Source organism: Dromaius novaehollandiae, chromosome 12, assembly GCF_036370855.1.
Source record: "Dromaius novaehollandiae isolate bDroNov1 chromosome 12, bDroNov1.hap1, whole genome shotgun sequence".
Taxonomy (NCBI): domain Eukaryota; kingdom Metazoa; phylum Chordata; class Aves; order Casuariiformes; family Dromaiidae; genus Dromaius; species Dromaius novaehollandiae.
In genome coordinates, this window is record NC_088109.1 from 13421789 (window position 1) to 13441212 (window position 19424).

The 19424-nt window shown below is 47.0% G+C and overlaps 1 protein-coding gene across 2 annotated transcripts in view; it reads right to left on the reverse strand.

The window, feature by feature from the left end:
• Positions 1-1115: 1115 nt before the first annotated feature.
• ABTB1 (ankyrin repeat and BTB domain containing 1) overlaps positions 1116-19424 on the reverse strand; it is a 30455-nt gene continuing 12146 nt past the window's right edge. The window contains exons 8-12 of one of the 2 annotated variants that reach the window (XM_026093094.2): positions 16510-16625; positions 11136-11234; positions 10356-10523; positions 6620-6820; positions 1116-4719 (exon numbers count right to left, since the gene is read on the reverse strand). In XM_026093094.2, coding sequence (XP_025948879.1) covers positions 4513-4719; positions 6620-6820; positions 10356-10523; positions 11136-11234; positions 16510-16625 — 791 coding nt within the window. In that variant the 3' untranslated portion in view covers positions 1116-4512. The remainder of the gene's footprint in view (positions 4720-6619; positions 6821-10355; positions 10524-11135; positions 11235-16509; positions 16626-19424) is intronic. The other variant, XM_064518983.1, reaches the window with a different exon arrangement.

Sequence of the window (19424 nt, forward strand, 5' to 3'; positions counted from 1 at the left end):
TAACAAATGAGCATAAATGGACAAAACCCAGCTCCTCAAATCACAACAGGCTTTGCCAGGTTACCTGTAGCAAAAGAGAGGAAAAGTCTGTGTCACCCAAAGCAGAACAGTCTGCCAACACATGCTGACTGCGAGCTCTCACACTGGAAGGTGCCACCTCCGCCATTTGTTTGGCCATGACCGTACCAACACCAACAGCTCAAGTATCTTGAGGATACTCACCTCTCGCTCCAGGCTCTTGCAGCATGATACTCCTTGTAAGCACTGTTTGCCAAGTCCCAAAAGCCTGATCATTGCTTGAACTTTTCCACACCAGGTCCCTCCCTTCAACAGCATTAATAATGCAGATGCTATTACTTCTCCCCCAGAAACACTGCAGGTTCCTACAGAGCTACAGGGATGCGCTTGGCTCCTCGCTCCCTGAGCCCCAGCCACGCTCTGAAGTCACCAGGGGCTGCACGTGCACAACTCGGTCACTGCTGTTTGCCATGGGAGCTATCGCAGCCACCCAGACATATGAGACAGCAGAAGACAGAATAAGCTTCTGTGTTTTCAGGGAGGAGATGAAGGACTGCCTAGACTCTTCAGTGGACTTGAGTTTTTGGTGGAAACACGTGCTTCAGTGACTCCCTGAATGCATAGCTAAGTGTAGGAAGTGCCTTCCACGGAGGCTAAGCAATCTCCACCCTCGGATTTAACGAACAGAATAAACCAGTCAGTAATGACAGAGGCACACACAATCTGGCATGGGGTGACGAGAAGAGAAGGATGAACAACTTACCTGCTGGGGACTGCCCAGAGCAATTTTTTCAAGGTAAAAATAGTCTCCCTGACACACCATCACCATATTGATCAAGGCTGTGCCATGGTGCTGCTAATGACACAAAACATTCCTGGGAGAAAGGCTTCAATAAAAACAACGCAGTGCTTTACTCCCAAATGGGCCACCAAGGGAGCAGAGCAGTCACGTTTTCCTCACTGCTTGAAGCAGGACGATGCAGAGCCAGCCATCTGCTTGGGTGCGGGAAAACAAGCTGAAGGAACCCACCAAGTTCTTCCAGAAATAAAGCCACACTGACGTCAGTTGCTAATAAACAGGACATGGCAAAAATAGATATAGTGAAATATATAGCTTTTTATTGCTGCACACATGCTTACACATTTCTTTTTAAATATATTGTTGCTCTGATAAACTTTACAATCTCTTTAATTCAACAGGTGGCTAGTAGTAAATAAAAAGGACAGAGGCAACAGAACATAAAAAGGACACTGGCAACAGAAGAAAAAAAATCCTTAGTTTTTTTTATTTTGTGATACAATTATTTGCAACAAGAATAAAGTGAATTCAGATCTATGTAATGACCTGGCTCATCTTATTAGGGAGCCTGCCTGCATGCTGACCATCTGCTTATGCATGCTTTTTCATAGCCCTATTTTGCCAAAAGGAGGGGGGCTAAAGGACCCCGAGTAATTGGACAATCTGGTGGTGTTCAGATGTGACCACTAAGTGCACGCAGACAGATGAGGCGTTTGCTTGGCAGTCCACATGCAACTGTGCTGCTCGGGGGGTGCAAATCAAAAGGCCACACTGACCTTTCACGTGTCAACTATCCCACGTGTACAACTGCAGCCTCGCTTGCTCCACGCTTAAGCATGCGGGAATAGAATTATTTAAAAGCAGCCATACGGAGAAAATGCTTCCCAAAATCACTGCCCCTGCTCTGCCTCCTTCCTGCTTTGCCTACTACCAGTGTCCATTTTGCTGTAGGAGCTGAGGCATCTGCAGGGAAAAACATCAGCACGTTCCTCTGTTATCCCACTTCTGCATCTCGTCCAGCACAAACAGAAGGCAAAGGCCACGTTCGGTTCTCTGGTGGCTCCGCCAGAGCCTTGTGCAGGGCTCTCACAACCATTGCTGTGGAAAGCCGACTACCAAGATGTCAGGTGGGGAATTTATGCAGGAAGAGCAGAGGGGATGTGATAAACTAAACATCCTGCTTACGTTCACTGTTGTCTTCAGCAATAAAGGGAGGAAAAACGCCAGTGAACTGTACCTGCTAGGTCCAGCTATCAGTTGTTTCTGCAGCACGCTTTCACGAGCCTGACACTTCACAGAGCAAGAAAACAGGCAGTTCTGCTCTTCCACTCTTCTTTCCCTAAAATATATGGAACTTCATATTAAAGCTTTTTAAATAGCCCTTCTCCTCCTCAAGTCTACTGAGCTGCTTTTATCAGTTCAAGTTGTGCTGAGCTCTCTGGCTCACCCATCAAAGCCACTCTGAGCTTGGAGATGGACATGAAGGTGAAGAGATTTGTCTATTCCACAAATTGCATGACAAACACACAGCTCCTTTCTGTGTCACCATCCCCAACAGAAGAGCACTCCTGCTGCTCCCCGCTCCTGTACAGGAACACACACCTGCACGGACACATCCTCTTACCCACCCTAAAATGCCTGCAGAAAGCAAACAACAAGGACTCCTTATACTTCTACTCAAGCATTTTGAAACAAAAGCAAGGCAGACACTGCCTGAATAGCCATGCAGCCTTTATCCCCTACCCTAAAGAGACTTATTCTGCAAGAGAAACTAGTTAAACACGGATGACAAAGTGCACAGGCATCCAGGGTCCGGTTCTGTCAATGCACCTCATTCCTGCCCTGCCAGCTCTGTTCCCAGGCTCCCCGTCAGTGCAGCTTAATCCTGACACGCACTTTTGGTGAAGTCCAGTTTCTCTAGAGTACATTACCCAAACACCACAGTGCAGCTTCCTCTTTGCAGCCTAACCCAGCCTGCCCACGTAAGAGCATGCAACTTCAAGCACGTGCTGGGTATAGGCAGACACTCCGAGCAGGGCAGTGCGTTCGCACACGGTGGGGGAGCATGTATTCTTCACCAGGTGGGATTAGCAGGGAAAGGCACCCCATCCTCCCAGTACCTCCACACCTGTAGCAAGTCTCTGCCAAACACAGGATCTCCAGACCCTTCCCTTACCCGTGGAAACACCCCCCTGGAGCTGCAGGGGACCCATGTCCATTTGACACAGGCTATTTTAAGCTCTTGCCTCACAAAGTGACCAAAATGACAATCAACATCCATCAGTAATGGCAGCCCACTGCTCATGTAGGATTCCCCTGTGCTTCACACAACCTCTTTTCTCCCTCCCAACTCACAGCACGGCAAAGCGTGCCCTCCCTGTGCCTTGGAGGCTCGAGACTCTCGTAACTCGCTGTTCTGGAGACGAGCAGCTCCAAGGGCAGCGAGGCAGGCGTCGTGCAGGGATATCGCCTGCTGCTTGGTGCCGAGGAGAAAGAACATCATTACCCTCGTTTAGGCGTCCAGAGAGACGAAGAGATAACGCGACCTACTGCGGAACACAGATTCAAAAACATTCATTAGCACAAACAGTGAATTTCCTGGAGAACAACAAAGCTACAAGGCTCAAAGCTGAGCAAAGCCAGAAGGCCAAAGAGTGGGACAGCTGCCCTGCAACAGACCCAAAAGGCCCCTCTTCCCCAACCCACCAGCACAAGTGAGTTTTGCTCTCCGGCAATGGACCAAGAGAAAGGAAAAGCACCAATTCCAGGAAGGTGTTTCCTTCTCCTGTTAGGACGAAAAGGGGTGCTTCTCCTTTTTAATGCATTGAAAGCTACTGCCTTCTAGGAACAGAAGGTCTCTGCTCTCTACTGTATTCCCAAAGATTTGTGTTCGGAAAGTAAAGCTTTTAATTTCTGAAGTTGCGCATCACACACAGTACAGGGAAAAATGCTCTTGATTGAAAATAATTGCCTATCTGCCAGAACTCAGGTATCTTAAAACCTGCGTTCTGCCACTCCCCTGAGCATGCAAATCTAAATGCCAACACTTCAAGGCAACAAAAAGCTAGGGAAGACCTGGAAATCATTTGGCGTTTTTCACCTAAGAACCAGAACAGCAGGTGAAGACAGCTCTTTCCAAACAGCCAAGTGCTCCTGTGTCCCTGTTAGGGAAGCACTGCCCACCTTTGCCAATCTTACAATGCTGACAGTGAATGAAAAGCCAGCTCCTTTCTAATGTACTTATTTGGAGAGTTTAATCCATTTTTCTCCTCTGCTGGTGGCAATGCAACAAAATGCACCTTGGTGTGAACCAATTTTGGAAGTGTGTGGTTGGACAACAGAACAGGATGGGTCCTTATACAAGGCAGTAGCAAGTTTCCCACAGCAGCTCCCTTACCCCCAACCACCCGCAGTCTATTCGCACTGTATTGTACGAGCGGCAACTACTAAACTGGGCTGTGCTTTGGGAGCTATTTCTGAAAGGAGAAACAAAACCAAAATAAAACCAAACACAAACCAGACATGCAAATGTCCAGACATAAATAAATTAAAAAGAAACCATGCCTGGAAGTGGATGGGAAGGAGGACAAGGGAGGGGAAAAGGGACATTCAGAGACTCAGATGTTCCTGCACTCCGAGTCAAATCACTGTGGAGGGTTACGCAGGCTGCATATGACAGGCAGGGTTTGCACACATCAGCACTCAAGCCCTATACTGGCCAGGAGGTTTTCCAGAGCTTCAAGTTTCTGGTTGGCTTCCTCGATGGCACTGTAAGTCTGCACATTGCTGGTGATGTGGAAACGGATGTCATCGACCAGGGGAATGGAGTCGGTCTCCTGCCGTTCCTCCACTGCCTCCGCGTTCTCCTTCACAGCAGCCACAAACTCCTCCAACTCCACCAGCTGGATGGGGTGGACAAGATGAACATTAGGAAGACCAAAAGGCAGATAATGGGATGCAACACGGTCAGCACAATAGGCTCAGCCACTGTTGAGCCAGCAGGAGGAAAGGGGAATGCTAAGGCTAAGTGGAGACCCAAATATTCCTGTGCATTCTACAGACGACACACTTGGAGACATGTCTGTAGATGCAAACATGCCACTGAGTGCACCTGCAGTCCTGCCATTCATCTGAAGGAGGCAATAAAACTCCAACAATAAATGGTCGTGACTGTGAGGAACCTGCACCCCAGGCAGTACACTCCAATATTCATCAAGCAAGCATTCATAGCTCTGGTACTGGGACACCACACACAAATATACACAGTATTCCCTCAAGAAAGGCTCCCCAGCAAGAGCCAGCAGTAGGAGCCAAGAGATGCTGCCAGGCACCTTTGGGCAGTGTCCTGCCACAGGCAAGGCAGAGGGTGCTTGTGCCCAACCAAGGACCAGGAACCACAGACACTTCTCTCCCCACCATGGCTCTCAGCCCCACCACCAACAGCGGATCAGGAGATCACAGCAACACAGCTGCTCTGTTCTGTGCCCAATCTGACAAAATCAAATCATCCATAAATCATTTTGCATTGAGTCTCCCAGAAACATGCGGCATGCTGAAGGGTGAGAGGCAGCTTCCATCTGTCCATGCTACCAAACTGTGTCTGGGCACGGCAGGTTGCTGACCCCCAGTCTATACTACATGTTCTGCCAAAACCTTTCCCTTGTTGCCAACATCAGTGCATCTCCACAAGACAGTGCAGCTGTTGATATTTTAACAGCTGGGTTGGCTCCATTTCTACCAACACCCTTAGGAAGGCAGAGTTACAGTGCTGGGCCCAAGGACTCCCATTCAGGCTAGAGAAGGAGAATGCAAGGGGAACATTTAAGCAAAGCCCTAGCTTGCCCAATTGCTACTTGGGATATTCATTCAGCTTTCAAATCAAATCCCCTTTTCAGAAGCCAGATCTGGGTCCAAGCTGATGTGTCTATCATCTCCCAATTGTACACTGCGCAAAAGACCAATCCCCAAATTATTTTCTTTGCTGTTTTCACAAGGCAGAAAGAATTGCACGCCTTTCAATTTGTAGGTGAAAAGTGTTACTTTCCCATGTGTGCTGTGCAAGCCATTTATGAGACACCTGTATAGGCATAAAAGAATCTCATAGCCGAGCCTGTCCTTCTGTATGGTGACTTTCTCTGCGAGTCCTGAAACTCCTAGCTATAATCGGACTCAGGATAACACTTAAGTAGGACATCATAAATGAAACTTCAGTGTGAGATACGTTACTTCTGGCTGTTCAACAGCCAAGTTTCCCCTGTGGAAACCTCTACTGTTAGACTTGTCATCCTGGAGGAGGGTGGAGAACACCTTTGTTACTCCTTTCTATAGCATTATGCTAGGAAGATCCCCAGCAGGCTACGGGCAAACACCGATGGGCTTCCTACACAGAGCTCCCCGGCACACCTCAGTTCTCCAGGCTGCAGCTGGTGATGTGAGCAGCACTGCAGTTGCTCCAACCATGGTGGCTGAAAGCTCAGCACAGCCAGCTGGCCACAGCACTTACAGTACCTTTTGGGCAGGTTTTGCAGCCCGCAGTCCACCAGGCCATGCTACACAGCCACCAGCATCCAGCTTACTGCAGTGACGTCAGGTACCACCACGCTCCTTGTCTGTCCTCAGTCCTAACCTGACATGTGCTTTGCTACTCTTGTAGCGCTTCTTCAGGAAGCGCCTCAAACCAGAGATGGCAGCTATTTATTAAGGACCAAAGTACAGCCAAAAAACCTGTTTATATCTACGGCTCATTATGCAGTTAGATTTATGGGCACATATGGCAAGTGCAGTGCGGAGTGTTTCTGCTACCTTCTCGATGATCTTTGCCATGTACTCTGTGCACTGGTCCTCCAGCCGGGTCAGCTGGAACAGCTTTGCAATCCTCCAGATGCTGACAATGTTGTCCTCGTCAAGGATCTGAGCCAAGGTCCTGCCACACAGGCGCTTGAGTCCAGGCAGCAGGTACATGTCTGCCACGCACAGCACATCGTAGGCGTTCTCTGGAGACAGCTGGCAACGGAAAGGGGAATTACTGTCTTGTCCTACCCACTCCACTTGCCACTGGCAAACTACCTTCTCCTGTGTATTGGCAGAGATTTCCTGAACTGGCGTTCAGCCCATTAGAGGGCAAGTGCTAATCACAGCCCTATATCAGGAGCTCAATCTTCCAGGGCTAGATCTTCCACTCAGTCACTGCAAGGGTGGGCAGAAGTTTAAAATGCTGCAGTTTGCTCCCCACAGAGCAAGAAGTTTGCCACCCTGTAGCTATCCCCTCTAGCCAAGCACACAGCAATACAGAAACACTGAAGTGCAGCTGCAGGCTGGCTGTTAAGATGTCCAGTGCAGTAGTAGAAAGAGGTGGCTTTTGCCAGAGCAACTTAAAGCCTGTTCTAGAGAGGGAAAAGGAACAGGCTGACAGAGAACAGCACCTTTGGTTCCACTAGATCTTCACCTCTTTATGTCTTATCTTGTACTGCTGGACTCACTTTTTTTTTTGGGGGGGGGGGGGAGGAGAGGGGAGAAACATCCACAAGACACACACATACACACCCCCCACACCACAACACACCATTCTCTTAAGGTCAGCCAACTCATCCTCCTGCCTCCACTCACATTTTCATGTCCTTTGGAAACTCCAGGTATTATCAAACCTTAGACCTGGCAGGCCCAAACCAGCCCACGAAGAGGAATATGAGAAGTACTAAGCTGTGTCCCAGCTCATTTGAGGGAGGGAAATCTCAACTGGCAAAGAAACTCTGAATCACAGTGAAAGATCACCAGGGTAGCAAACATCCATCAACAAAAGCTCACTGGGCAGCCTTGCACATATCACAGCCTTCTTGCAAGGACAAGCACTGCAGAGATTTCAGATCAAGAAACATGTAGGAAAAGGACAGCAGCCCCTCTTTTCTGCTTCAAACACAGCTCCCAAACAGTTAGTAATAATCTCAAGCAGTTACAGTCAGAACAAAGACTCCTGGAAAACATCTCAGTATCTAAAGAAGGTCCTTGATGCATGGGGGGCCTTCAAGGCCATGAACATTTTGACATCCGTATCAAAGCTGGATGGAGCACACAGAAGGAACAAACCCAGCAGCACAGGGATACATGCAAGGACAGAAAACTGCATCCCAGATAAACTTTAGGAGACTTTGACTGCATTCAAACTGGGCTAAACTCAGGTACCCAATGTTCAAGTTTACACCGTTGTGCATGGCATTTAACACTTTCAGACTCTTGAGCTAGATAACGATCCTCCCATTTCCCTCTTGGATACTTTTGTTCCTTGCAAGTGGTCTGATGATAGGAAATGCTGTAGGTAATACTGGAGACACCACTGCCAGCTTCACTCAGTCTCTTCCCCCTGGCTGGGCAATTCCTATTTTAGTCAGCCATCTGCATCACTAACCTGGAACCGGAGTCTCTTCCTGCACAGTTCTGTTCCTGCTAATGTGAAGTGCAGAGAGCGCAGTTACCCACTTGCATTTCAACAGCGAATCTGGCAGCACACCCCGGCTTTGGAGGAAGCCAGATCACTTGTACTAGAAACCAAGCCACACAGGTCTAGAGGGAGGAACCGTAACTCTGGTGCCACGTGGCCCATCACCCTGATAACCATTCAGCAGCAAAAACACTGCTGTACACATCTACACATGTGGTTGCTCATTCTGACAACTGCACAAGGCCAATTATTTCTTCCCCTACAGCTGTCCGCACCCGTGTCTGCCGAGACTACTCGGAGCAAATGTCGCAGCAGCGTAACACTCTGCAACAGCTGTGCAGAAGGATGCAAGATGTATTAGAGGCATACCACAAATGCTGTAGTGCCACAGTGGTATAACAAAGCTCTTGGGGATTAATCAAGCGCTGCTTTGTCCTTTCATAAGGCTCCAAAAACCTCACAAGTTGGAAGTGTTCAAGTCAGCGGTGTTGATGGCAGCAGCTCCCAACTGTTTTGACAAAGGACAGACCTGGCAAACGTTTCTCTGAAAGCTCCCCTTGAGCCCACACAAATGTTCTTATCAGCAATTCTCTTTCTGCCTGGAACCCCTCCTGTCCTCTGCACATGCTGTTCATCCTGGCTACAAGTACTGTTACTGCTACAAGCAGAGAGAGGAATTTAAATCTTTTGCAAAAAAGCAAGTGGAACTGGGAGTGCTGACACTTGGCTGGCTAAATCCAAGGGGGAGAAAAAATACTCCGCATACACATGTGGAACTGGAAGTATATTCCTGTTTTCTTCACCATTTTTCCAGGCAGCTTTTCAAGACAGATGAACTCTCCACAGAAGTTTATGTCTGTTGCTCAGTTTGATATCCAAGCTAGCTTCAGTGATGGCACCATTCTCCATAGGAAATACGTAAGCAAGATGTTTTCCATTCCTACACGTTTTTGTTGGTCCATCCTCCTGCTCCGAGCTGAGCTCTCAATTGCCAAATAAGGACAGCCCAGGCACCCTTTGGAGAGGGATGGCTGCTTGGGTAACATCCCTCCTGTGAGCCATCATGAGACGGGCAGGCAGACTGGAGAGGTGCCGGGGAACAGAGTTACGCTGCAGTGCTGCCACAAGGGTCTGAAGCGTCCTTGCAACCCCAACACGCTTCCCTCCCTCTCTGCCTGCCTTTTCAGAGTGGCGGAGGGGGGAGCACAGACAGGTGAAGCATTCGCTCTCTGGAATACCAACAGCAATCCTGCCCTTGCTGTCTGCTGAATCCACCTCCCCGCTGTGCACTCCCTGCTGCCGCCTGGGGTGGAACAGGTCAGCAGAAACAAGGTCACAGCTGTGGGCGCTCTCTGTAGGCGGCACCCAACCCAGAGCACTAGTGCTGCTTGGAAGAAGTGACACCGGCAGGTGCAGCAGCATCCCTGCTCACTGCCCCAATGCCAGAGTGCGTCCTTGCATCTTGTAGCTCGACTTGTGGAAAATATTTGCTCCAAAACCAAAGCAGAAAGCTGCTTAAATACCGAGATTTGCTGCGCCTTCCATCAGGCTGCAAACTGGGTGGGTTGAGGTCGTTTTGTTGCTGCTTGTGATACCGAGCACAGCAAGGCTTTGGTCTCCCAGTGGAACCTCTGCCCACCCCAGCAATAAATAACAGTGGCAATAATGACTTGCTGCAAATGGAAAAAAGGGTTGTGATGCCAAGAGTAAATAAGTAGGAATCTCTGAACATTTCCACATCTCCAAATGTGTTGAAGCTGCCATCTAGTGGCAGCTGCTCACCTTATCCCTCCGGAGAGCACACACAGGGGAAGTCTGCAAAGCCTGGCACTGTATCAGGCTGACATATAACATGCAAACCAATTTCCAAGCTTTTGTCATGGGATGAAAAACTGGGGGTTTGCTTCCCGGATGTCACATACACGAACCAGATCCCTGCCGGCTAACAGCAAATCCCAGTATATGGGTTCCTGAGACAACTGAGTAGCCAGAATAGGGCAGTGGGATTTAAGAAACCATCTCCAGGATGCTGTAGGAGGACACTGCTATGAATATCTCCAGAATAAAACAGCAAAGGAGGAAAGGCTCCATGGCTGGCCTCACCTCCGTGTCATCGCTATAGATGTAGTAGAGGACCCGGATGAAAATATCTTCTGTGATGTTGTGGAGAGTCACCACAGGGATGCTGGGCTGCGTCTGCATCTCCTCACTCTCACAGAAATGGTCTTCAAGGAGGGCTTTGAAATAATCACTGCGACCACAGAAAAATGCCTGCAGAGGAAGAAAGGTGAAAACACTAGTACCTCTTCCCGCTGCACCAAGCCAGACAGAAATAACCAAGCAGCTGTCAGAGCAGCTCTAGGGTATTTCTGAGGTTGTGACTACACAACCCTGACTCTCCCTATGTTCTGAAGCTGCATCTCCAACCTCAGAGAGAGCTTTTCCTTCCCCCTCCCCAAAGCCTTACTTTTAAACCTACCTACCCTGCTTAATTAATAAGCTTAAAGGATTCAAAAGTAGCATTGGAGTAGGGCAGAAGGCTGAGTGGTAGCTCTCAAAATCCATTCCTATTGCTGTTGACTTGCAAATCAAACATTCCCCTCTCCAAACACTACACTCAACAAGCCAACAGTAGGAGATTTTGCAGCAGCGAATGCTGTAGCTCAATTCATTAATCTATCTCCTCACCTCTGCAAGAAAGGCAGGGTTGGCTGTTTTGTTAAGTGCTTCTGATATAGTCTCCAACTGCAGTGAGACTGTTGGTTTTCCAGCTAATGAGGCAATGCTGCTTCTGCTGGGTGTATCCAGCACTGGATGAGCGGGAGATGCAGGCAGACGCAGGGCAAAGAGGGGGGAAGAACGGAGAGTAGCACAAGCACATACCTTATGGCACAGAAAGTTATAATCTGCCACCCGGAAACACACATCAGGACAACTGTTAAAGTTGTCGGTGCTGTCAAACGGCAACTCCCCAAAACCAACCTGGGAAGAGAAATCAGAAAACCCTGCCTTTAACAACCACAGTACAAGTTCCCTCAGAAGTCTGGACTTCTCAGTTTGGCCCCGAGTTTAGACTTCTCAGTCTCCCCAGACCCAACCACACGTGTGTTCCCTCAGCACAGCACAGAGATGCTCCGAACACAGGTTTCGGTGTCAAGGACTGGATTGCTAATGCTCCTGACAGAGGTCTTCCTGATACAATTCAGCTGTTCCCCTTGCACAGCAGGGTCAGGAAGTTTCCATGGACGCCTCTGGAAAGCACTTCTGTGCCTTCTAGAAAGGCAAATAACTGAGTAGAGGTGAAGTTTATTTCACATAGTGGGCATCATAAGCAGACTGCAGCTGAGGACTGGCATGTTACTGTGTAGCTGTACAGGTGGATGGGGTAGTGTGTAGACTACATGGATGTATACACCAGCTTGAAATGGTTTGGCTACAATTACTGCCTTACTTGAATAATGCAACGTTTCCAAAGCACATTTTAAATTTCTCATTTGATTTGCAGCCAAAGACAGTGTTGTTGCAGTATTAATACTCTAGCGAATTATTTTAACACCAACACACCTCCTCCCAGTCCCACATGCCAACAAAGACAGAATAAAAAAAATAATCTGTTGGCCTTCTGTTATTTTAAAATGATACTTTCCAATATTTTCACTTCCACCTTATTCTGCGTACAAGGTAATTCAGCTGTGAAAAAAATTATATTCGCAGTCATGTAACCAGCGTGATTAATCTCTGGAAATAAAAGTTTCCTCTGGTTCATGTTTTCCAGACACATGCCCTTGAGTCACCTGGGATGAGGAGCTTATTACTGCCGCCTCTCATCCAGGAAGGTTACATCCCAAGCTTGCACCAGGGAAAACCCTTGACCAACCATAAGAATCTCTCTTCCAGTCACAGACTACCTAAGTATCATTTCCAACATGCCTGCTTCCATCCTAACCGTGGAAATTCAGTTTCAGGTTTACTGAGGACCCAGGTAACTCCCCCCTCCCAAACTAAATCACAGCACAGCCTGGGATGTGCTGCCCTGGTGCTCGCAGTCAAGCTCAGCCTGCATGCAGCGGGGTTTCTCTCACACAACACGCTCCAGGACGTGGCAAGGCACCAAGCTGGCAGAGGCCCACAACACCTCCAAAGACGGCAATCTGGCACCATTTGCCAGGCTCTTTGTCTGTCCACAGCAACATTTGGCAGCTTCTGGGTCCTAATTATAGGAGAGCTAAGCCCAGTGACATTCAAATTGTGCACATGACTGTCACGCTAATGCCATCTCCCCAGAGCGTCTCTCCCCTATGGGTCCTTTGTTACATGCCCATGGGGGAACTCCTCTCCTGGAAGATGTAGCAATTTGGGGAACCCTCCCCACCTCTTTGTTCCCCAGCTCCCAACCTGATCTTTTACCACTGCTTTTTATATAGCTGTAACACAAAAGGCCCCTCCAGCATCAAAGATGAGATCCAGTTGCCCATTTGGAGATTCTCCAGGCTGCTATTTTGCTATAATCTATGTTTCATGTTTCCAGGCAAAGAAGAAACCCCAGCCTGGGATCTGCCGGCACATTCTCTGTGGCATCTCATGACAAAAGCTAGTAGCCATGATCCAACTGCCTGTGCTCTTCGCCCTGCTGTTATCCCCACCCTTCGCTCACAGCGTCCACATCCTCTCCTAGAGGTCCTAGCGTGACCTTCAGGGCTACAACTTCACAGGCATATTACAGAAAAATACCCCCAGAAAAAGGCTTGGCATGGGGTGCCACTCTTCACAGCGCAAGAAATTTAGATTGAGACATAATCTCCCCAACTTGTACATGCTTCCCTTCTTTGCTTCCCTTTCATTCCCCAAACATAGATCTTAAAGAGGAAACCATACCTCCGGGATGAACGTGGAGTTTTATTTGGCTCAGAGTTTGTCTCCTGAATTACAAAATCCTACTGGCTCAGTTTCCTGCTTCTAGCTTTGGCTGGTCCCACTCTGATGCTGAGGGTTACAAAGTCATGTCCAATCCCTGCTACAAAAGCAAGTTCATGTCTTTGTCTCGCCTATTCAGCATGAAGTGGCTGTGTAGAGTTTTCCCTTTTACATCTCTACTTTTTCTGCTCTCCTCCCTTGTCACACTTGAGAAATTTTCTCTCCTTTTCAGGGTCTCCCTGTAGAAAATTTTGGTCCGTTTTCCACTGCCCATTCAGGCAACCTCTTTAGCACACTCTAGTCTAGGCAAAGCACAGCTGCCAAAGTTAAGCATATTGCCCAAGAAGCACAAAACAGTCTAGTCTACAAAGCGCAAACATATTCACACGAACGCTTTCACCGTACGGAAATATTCCTAACACTTACACAGAATCAGACAGCTTGAACATACAAAGGATCTTCCAGCCATCACATGTGGAGCATTAAGTCTTTGCTGTTAAGAACTTGCTATTAACGCTTAAACAGAAGTGTTGTTGGAGGCAACAGCACGCAAAACAGATCAGTGGCAACAATTTGTACCCTAACCAGGAGACTATCTCAGCAAGAAGATTTAGTTGTAAATAAATTACAACACAAAATACAGGGGTTAGTGACCCAGGAGGAAATTACCAGTACATAATCAGATGTAACTGGATCAGATAAAACCTGGAAATTGCACACAGCTCAGTTAATGTGCCTGTGCCAAACAGACAAAGCAATGCACAGGAATAACTGCCAAGGACAACCACATCGCACTAGTGCGGAGATGGACAAGATGGTACCCATCAACTTTCTTCCAAATTCTTCTTTCTATGCATTACAGAATTTAGCTTTATCCCAAAGGTGACAAATGGTCACTTTTTTGCAGCAGCAGCACTAAATGTCAATACAAGTGGAAAGAACGGTATTTATTTCATGGAAGACTCTGATCCCTCTATGTCTTACTTCATTTTGGTTTGGAAAATAAGATCTCAGTTAAAAGGGAATGAAAAACCACCTACGAGGAGGCAATGTGCCTGTGGTCTCATATGCTGGAAGCCACTGAGTCTCAAACTCAGAGGTCACCCAGCAGACAGTGGAAAACCACATGGTTTTTCACAGTTGTCTGGCTTCTGATGGAGCTTTACTGATGAAGAAGCTGTTCTGGTCAGAAAGATTCCGGCCATTTCTAGTTTGAAACAAAACAGAAACAACAACCATGCTTTTAAAAACATACAAGGAAAAAGGAAAGACTTCCAAGTATAAACAGGAATGAAAAACCAGAACGTTTATTGTCAAGTTCTGATCATTACCTGAAATGCCTTCAGGAAATGCTGGCATTTATCCAGAAGCTGAATATTAATTTTGCTTTGCATACGCTGGAAAACATGCGAATGTTTCTCTCAAAAATGTGGATGTTTGTACGTGACTATTCACTTGTCCCTGACATTTTTGGTTAGATGATTTATATACTATTTCTTGCATGTTATGGTATCAAAACCCACAAGAATGAAAGTGTGGGATTCCTCTGTCCCAAGACAAATATGCCTAGTTCACAGAATTTAGCAGTTTGCAAACACTGAGAAGAGATATGAATGGGAATAGGATGATGATCTTTGTTCATACATCCCTTGTAAGTTAACCAAAAAAAAAAAAAGTGCAAGAGAGAAGAAAAACGGGGGAATCTTTTAGAATTAATCAGGCTCAAACAAAGCACCCACATTAGTGCGTAGCATAAATTCTCCAGTGAATAAATGTGTGCCCATGCCCTCTTCAATTTTATAGCTACAAAGAGTCTAATGCTACTGTAACTGCCCTCTCTCTGGTCTATGAGCACAGCAAGGAAACCACAACTCACAGAGGAATTCACAGTGCTGTCAGCTGATTATATTACTCTGAATTCTGTATTTTCCTCCCAGCTCCTATTCTGCATTGAAGAATTAAAAATAAAGTGTTTCTAGTCCTCAAGAAGAAAAACTTAATTCTGACATGAGTGTATCACCAAGGTCTGGGAAAAAGCAAACAAACAGAAAGCATTCTCTTTATTTGTGAAGTGGCTTAAAATTTATGTAAATCTCACTGTTTTGGGGCCCACAATCCATTATTTTTAATTCTTGGGAAGGCAATACTGAGGCTTACTTACAGGATCACCTCCCTTTAAAGTCTCCAAACATCCAAAAAAGCACGCTGAAAGCCACAGATAAATGCACAGCTATTTTGGGGGTGGGGGGCAGAGTATGTAAAAGATTTCTACACTGGTAGAAGGAAACTCAGTGAAGGAAATTCCCTCTATAAGGTACTCAGTACTCAGAGAAATAGGTCTGCCAAAAGCCAGCACAAAACACACTGGCATATCCTAGCTATGAAAGTTTATCCAGGAGGTCCCATGTGCGTGCATACACACACAAACGCACACAGAGTGAAGGATCCTCTTTGCTTCAGCACATTTCCTGACCTCTCCAGCAGGCAGGTCAATCTTGGGGGGGAAGCAATAAACTTTGCTACATCACTCAGTGATAACAACCTCTGGGCACAGCAGCCACCTAAAATGAGTTCATGTTATTAAATTCAGCGCTTGGTATGGGAAAGAAAGAAAAAAGGGCAGACATACAAAAGCAAAGTGAATTTGCTGATATTACACAGAACAACAAATGCAGGGAGAATGAAGGCCACTACTATTTATCCTGTTCCTCTGCAACTGGAAGCAAAGATCTACATATCTGAGCCTAACTGATAATCCTGATGGTATTTTAACATCGTGATCATCAGTCTGTTGTGGTCTGTGGGCTATTTCTAAGAGTTCATGAGAGTAGCTACAAAAAGCGAATCTACTGTCAACCAAGTTAATTTCGCTTCAGAAGGACTCACATTTCCACTGAAAATATTTTCAGGGTTTCAAAGCACTGCAGGTTGTCAGTTCCTAGCAAGTAAGCCCAGCAAGCCATCTTCCATCTATATGTCCCTTCAGGCACATATGTCTCCTGATAAAAATATTTCTCATACTCAATAAGGACGGCAGGGAGAGGGAAAGAGAGCTGGAGGCCAACTCTTGTCCCATTGCAGTCAATGGGGAAATTCCTACCAACGGCATGGCAAGGGTTGGGTTTACTCAGATCCCTGCTGGGGGACCAGCACAGACAGCCTTGTTAAACAATTTTATAGCCCTTCTAGGCAATAAAAGGCTTCAGTATTTACAAAATCAGCTCGGAGCATTAATACCAGGAAATAAGCAACCACCAAACCCAAATGGAGAGAGCAAGAATGAACACACGTGAACACGTATCGCAGCCCCACAGAGACCATAAGAAGTATAAACGCTCCCTACCCGCAGTTCGGCTGGCAGGGCGCAGTCTGCTAGAAGAGCCAGATCTTCCTGCAGCCGGCAGTTACCTGTGGGCTCAATCGTCAGCACTTTCACACAGGTCCCTGGCTTGGAAGAGACTGGAAGAAGCAAAAAAACAAAACAAAAAAAGAGCAGAGATGCCTAAATTCCTCTGCAAAGATTCTCTCCCATTTAGAGAAAAGAAAGAAACTCCAGGGAACATCAGTATTTTTGCTGTTTAGCTCTGACTGCACGACACAAGTGATGCCTCTATGCACACATGCATCCAGCACCCCTCACTACAGCTGAGGAGCTGGGCTGGAAGGGGATACAGGTTTTATTGTTTCTCCTGAAACTTCTGCTTATTCCTTGCGCCAAGAGATTAACTGTAGCAAACAGAGCTACCCAAAGCACATTTCAAGCCGATTTGCCCTCTGCAACCCCGTCATCAATTACAGTCAAGGGCTGACCTATACAGGCTGCCCCCGGCCCCCATAGGAGCCACAGGGTGACCCTATACTGCCTCCCCCCAACCAGCCATCCCTACCATTGACAGTTTGACAGAAGGTGGAGTCCATGGCAGGGAATATTTAGTTAAAATAAAGTCTGGCTCCACCCACCCCATCCCGGTTCAGCAGTGCCATCCTAACTTCATTCCAGGGTAGAAAGAGTTTTATTCTCGTGTCGTTCATACATGCCGTGCATCCAGATCTGCCCTCTACTCTGCGCCTGTAGATCCCACAGCACAAAGGCCCCCAAATCACCTGGACTCCTTTGCCTGTGTTGTCTGCAACCATCAAATAACCATTGCTACTACCACCAAAGAGACCAAACAAACCTCACAGAGATGGCAAGTTCATTTTCCTTTTACAGTCAAGTGCATCTTCCCATCTTGCCCTATCAAGGTATCCAATTAAACAGGCTGGTAAAAGGGAAGCCAAATACATGCACCTAGTTTTGGGGTCTTGCTATGACCAAAGTTGCTGCAGAGCTCATTGAAGCCAACTGTCCCTACCCCCTTATTTTAAATTCAGCCCTGCTGCACGGGTATAGTCCGTCACACTGCTGCCAAGTCCACACAGAAGGGGTTGCTTTTCTTGAGGCTGAAGCACAGGTCCTCACTTTGCTTCAAAACTGGCATCTCACCCATTAAATAGAAAAGGCTGGAGTCCCTCCAGAAACTACCGGGAACAAAACCATCCGCCATCTCATGAGACACATGAGATTTAAGCCTGTCACCCCTCCCCTTTGCTTGCCCTGCCCCATTCAGAAAAAGCAGCTTGCTGTAGCACTTGTAATGCCTTTTTGCCAGTGGGAAAGGCAATACAAGCAAGTATTCTGACATAATCAGGCAGTGCTTATAAATTCAAGCCTTGAGAATTTCTTCCTGCTTTGTGGAGGTTCAGCTTTGCAAATAACACAGAGGAATGCTCTTGGTCCAAACCAGTGGCCCCTCCAAGTACGTCCAAGTATTGCACTATAATCCTACCGCTGCCAGCCCAGCCTTTCTGCCTTCTGGCCACCTCCCTCCCTCATTCACTACCTCTGGCCCGTTTTCAGCTCAGCAAGCTTTGAGCCGAGTACTGGAGCATGTACGACACAAGAGTCCCTGGCATACAGGGAAGCATGTGGAAAAACATGGAGCACCACTTGGAAACGCAAAGCTGTTGTGCGGGAGGCTTGAGATGCTGTTGGTAGCCACAGGAAAGCAAAGTTAACTCTCAAGGACAAAAGAGTTAAGCGGCCCCACGCTGAAGCATTCAGAAGGATTTCTGACAGGTATGATTCACCGCATTAAAACCCCTCACAGGTGAATCACACCACCCTGAGACCTCATTTTTCATGACATTTTGCGCAGTGTTACACGAGCTCCATCAGATGACTCCATTGGGCCGTGGGCGAAACAAGACCGTGATGTGCCACAAAACAAGTTCTCCACCCCCTCCTCCACATTACCGCAGTACCTTTCAGATATGCCACCGCTGTACCTCAAACAGGCTGAATATCTCAGAAAGATGTGAGAGGAGGCAGGATAATCTACCAATAGAAGACAATTCAGGTACCATTATTGCTACACCAGCGAGGAAGCAGGCTGCTCTAATAGGACTAGTTTCAGACAGACAACTTCTGGAGTAAATAAGCCCAGAGAGCTGGCACCAACACAAACAGGACTGACTGCACTTTCTCGAAGAGTCCACTTACAGAGCAGCATGAGAGAAGGAAATTTCTCACTGTGCAATTAGAAATTCTTTATGGCAGAGTGTCATCTATATTTGTGTAATGCCTGTTATAGCAGAGTTTCCAAACCTATCAGGCTCTCTAAGCACTAATGGAGCCAGCAAGTTTTAAGCACTAGTCAAGGGAAAGACTTCTTCTCATGGGATCTACAAAGCATCTGTGCACTTTCATAGCAACATGAAACAACAGTGGTATGTCTGAGAAGCACATATATCACAAGACATTTCAGACACTGCATTTCTCAAATCCAAGAGCACAGCATTTGGTATCACAAGCAACTCTACCCCAACAAAAAGAATAAAACTCTAAGCAACAGAGCAACAGAACAGGAAAAAGATGTTGGCTGCAAGCAAGCAGCAGGGACGATCACCTTCCTACAAAACGCAGGAATGAAGGGTTTTCTGGAAAGAGCAACATAAACAATGCAGCAAGCTGGAGGGTATAACCCAGCTACAGTTGCGAATGAAGTGTTTTGTTTTTCTTCCCATTCTAGCCCAGCTGTAGAGCACTGAATGTCACCCACCGATTCATTAGCTGCCTTTGTTGTCACTGTTCAATACATCTTTGTAGTCTTTTGTTTCAGTTGAGCTGATGCACCACTTAAGGAAAAAACTTTCCAAAATGCTGCCACACTCAGATACCTGTGTTACACATCCTCTTCGCAATGCCATGACTGGCTA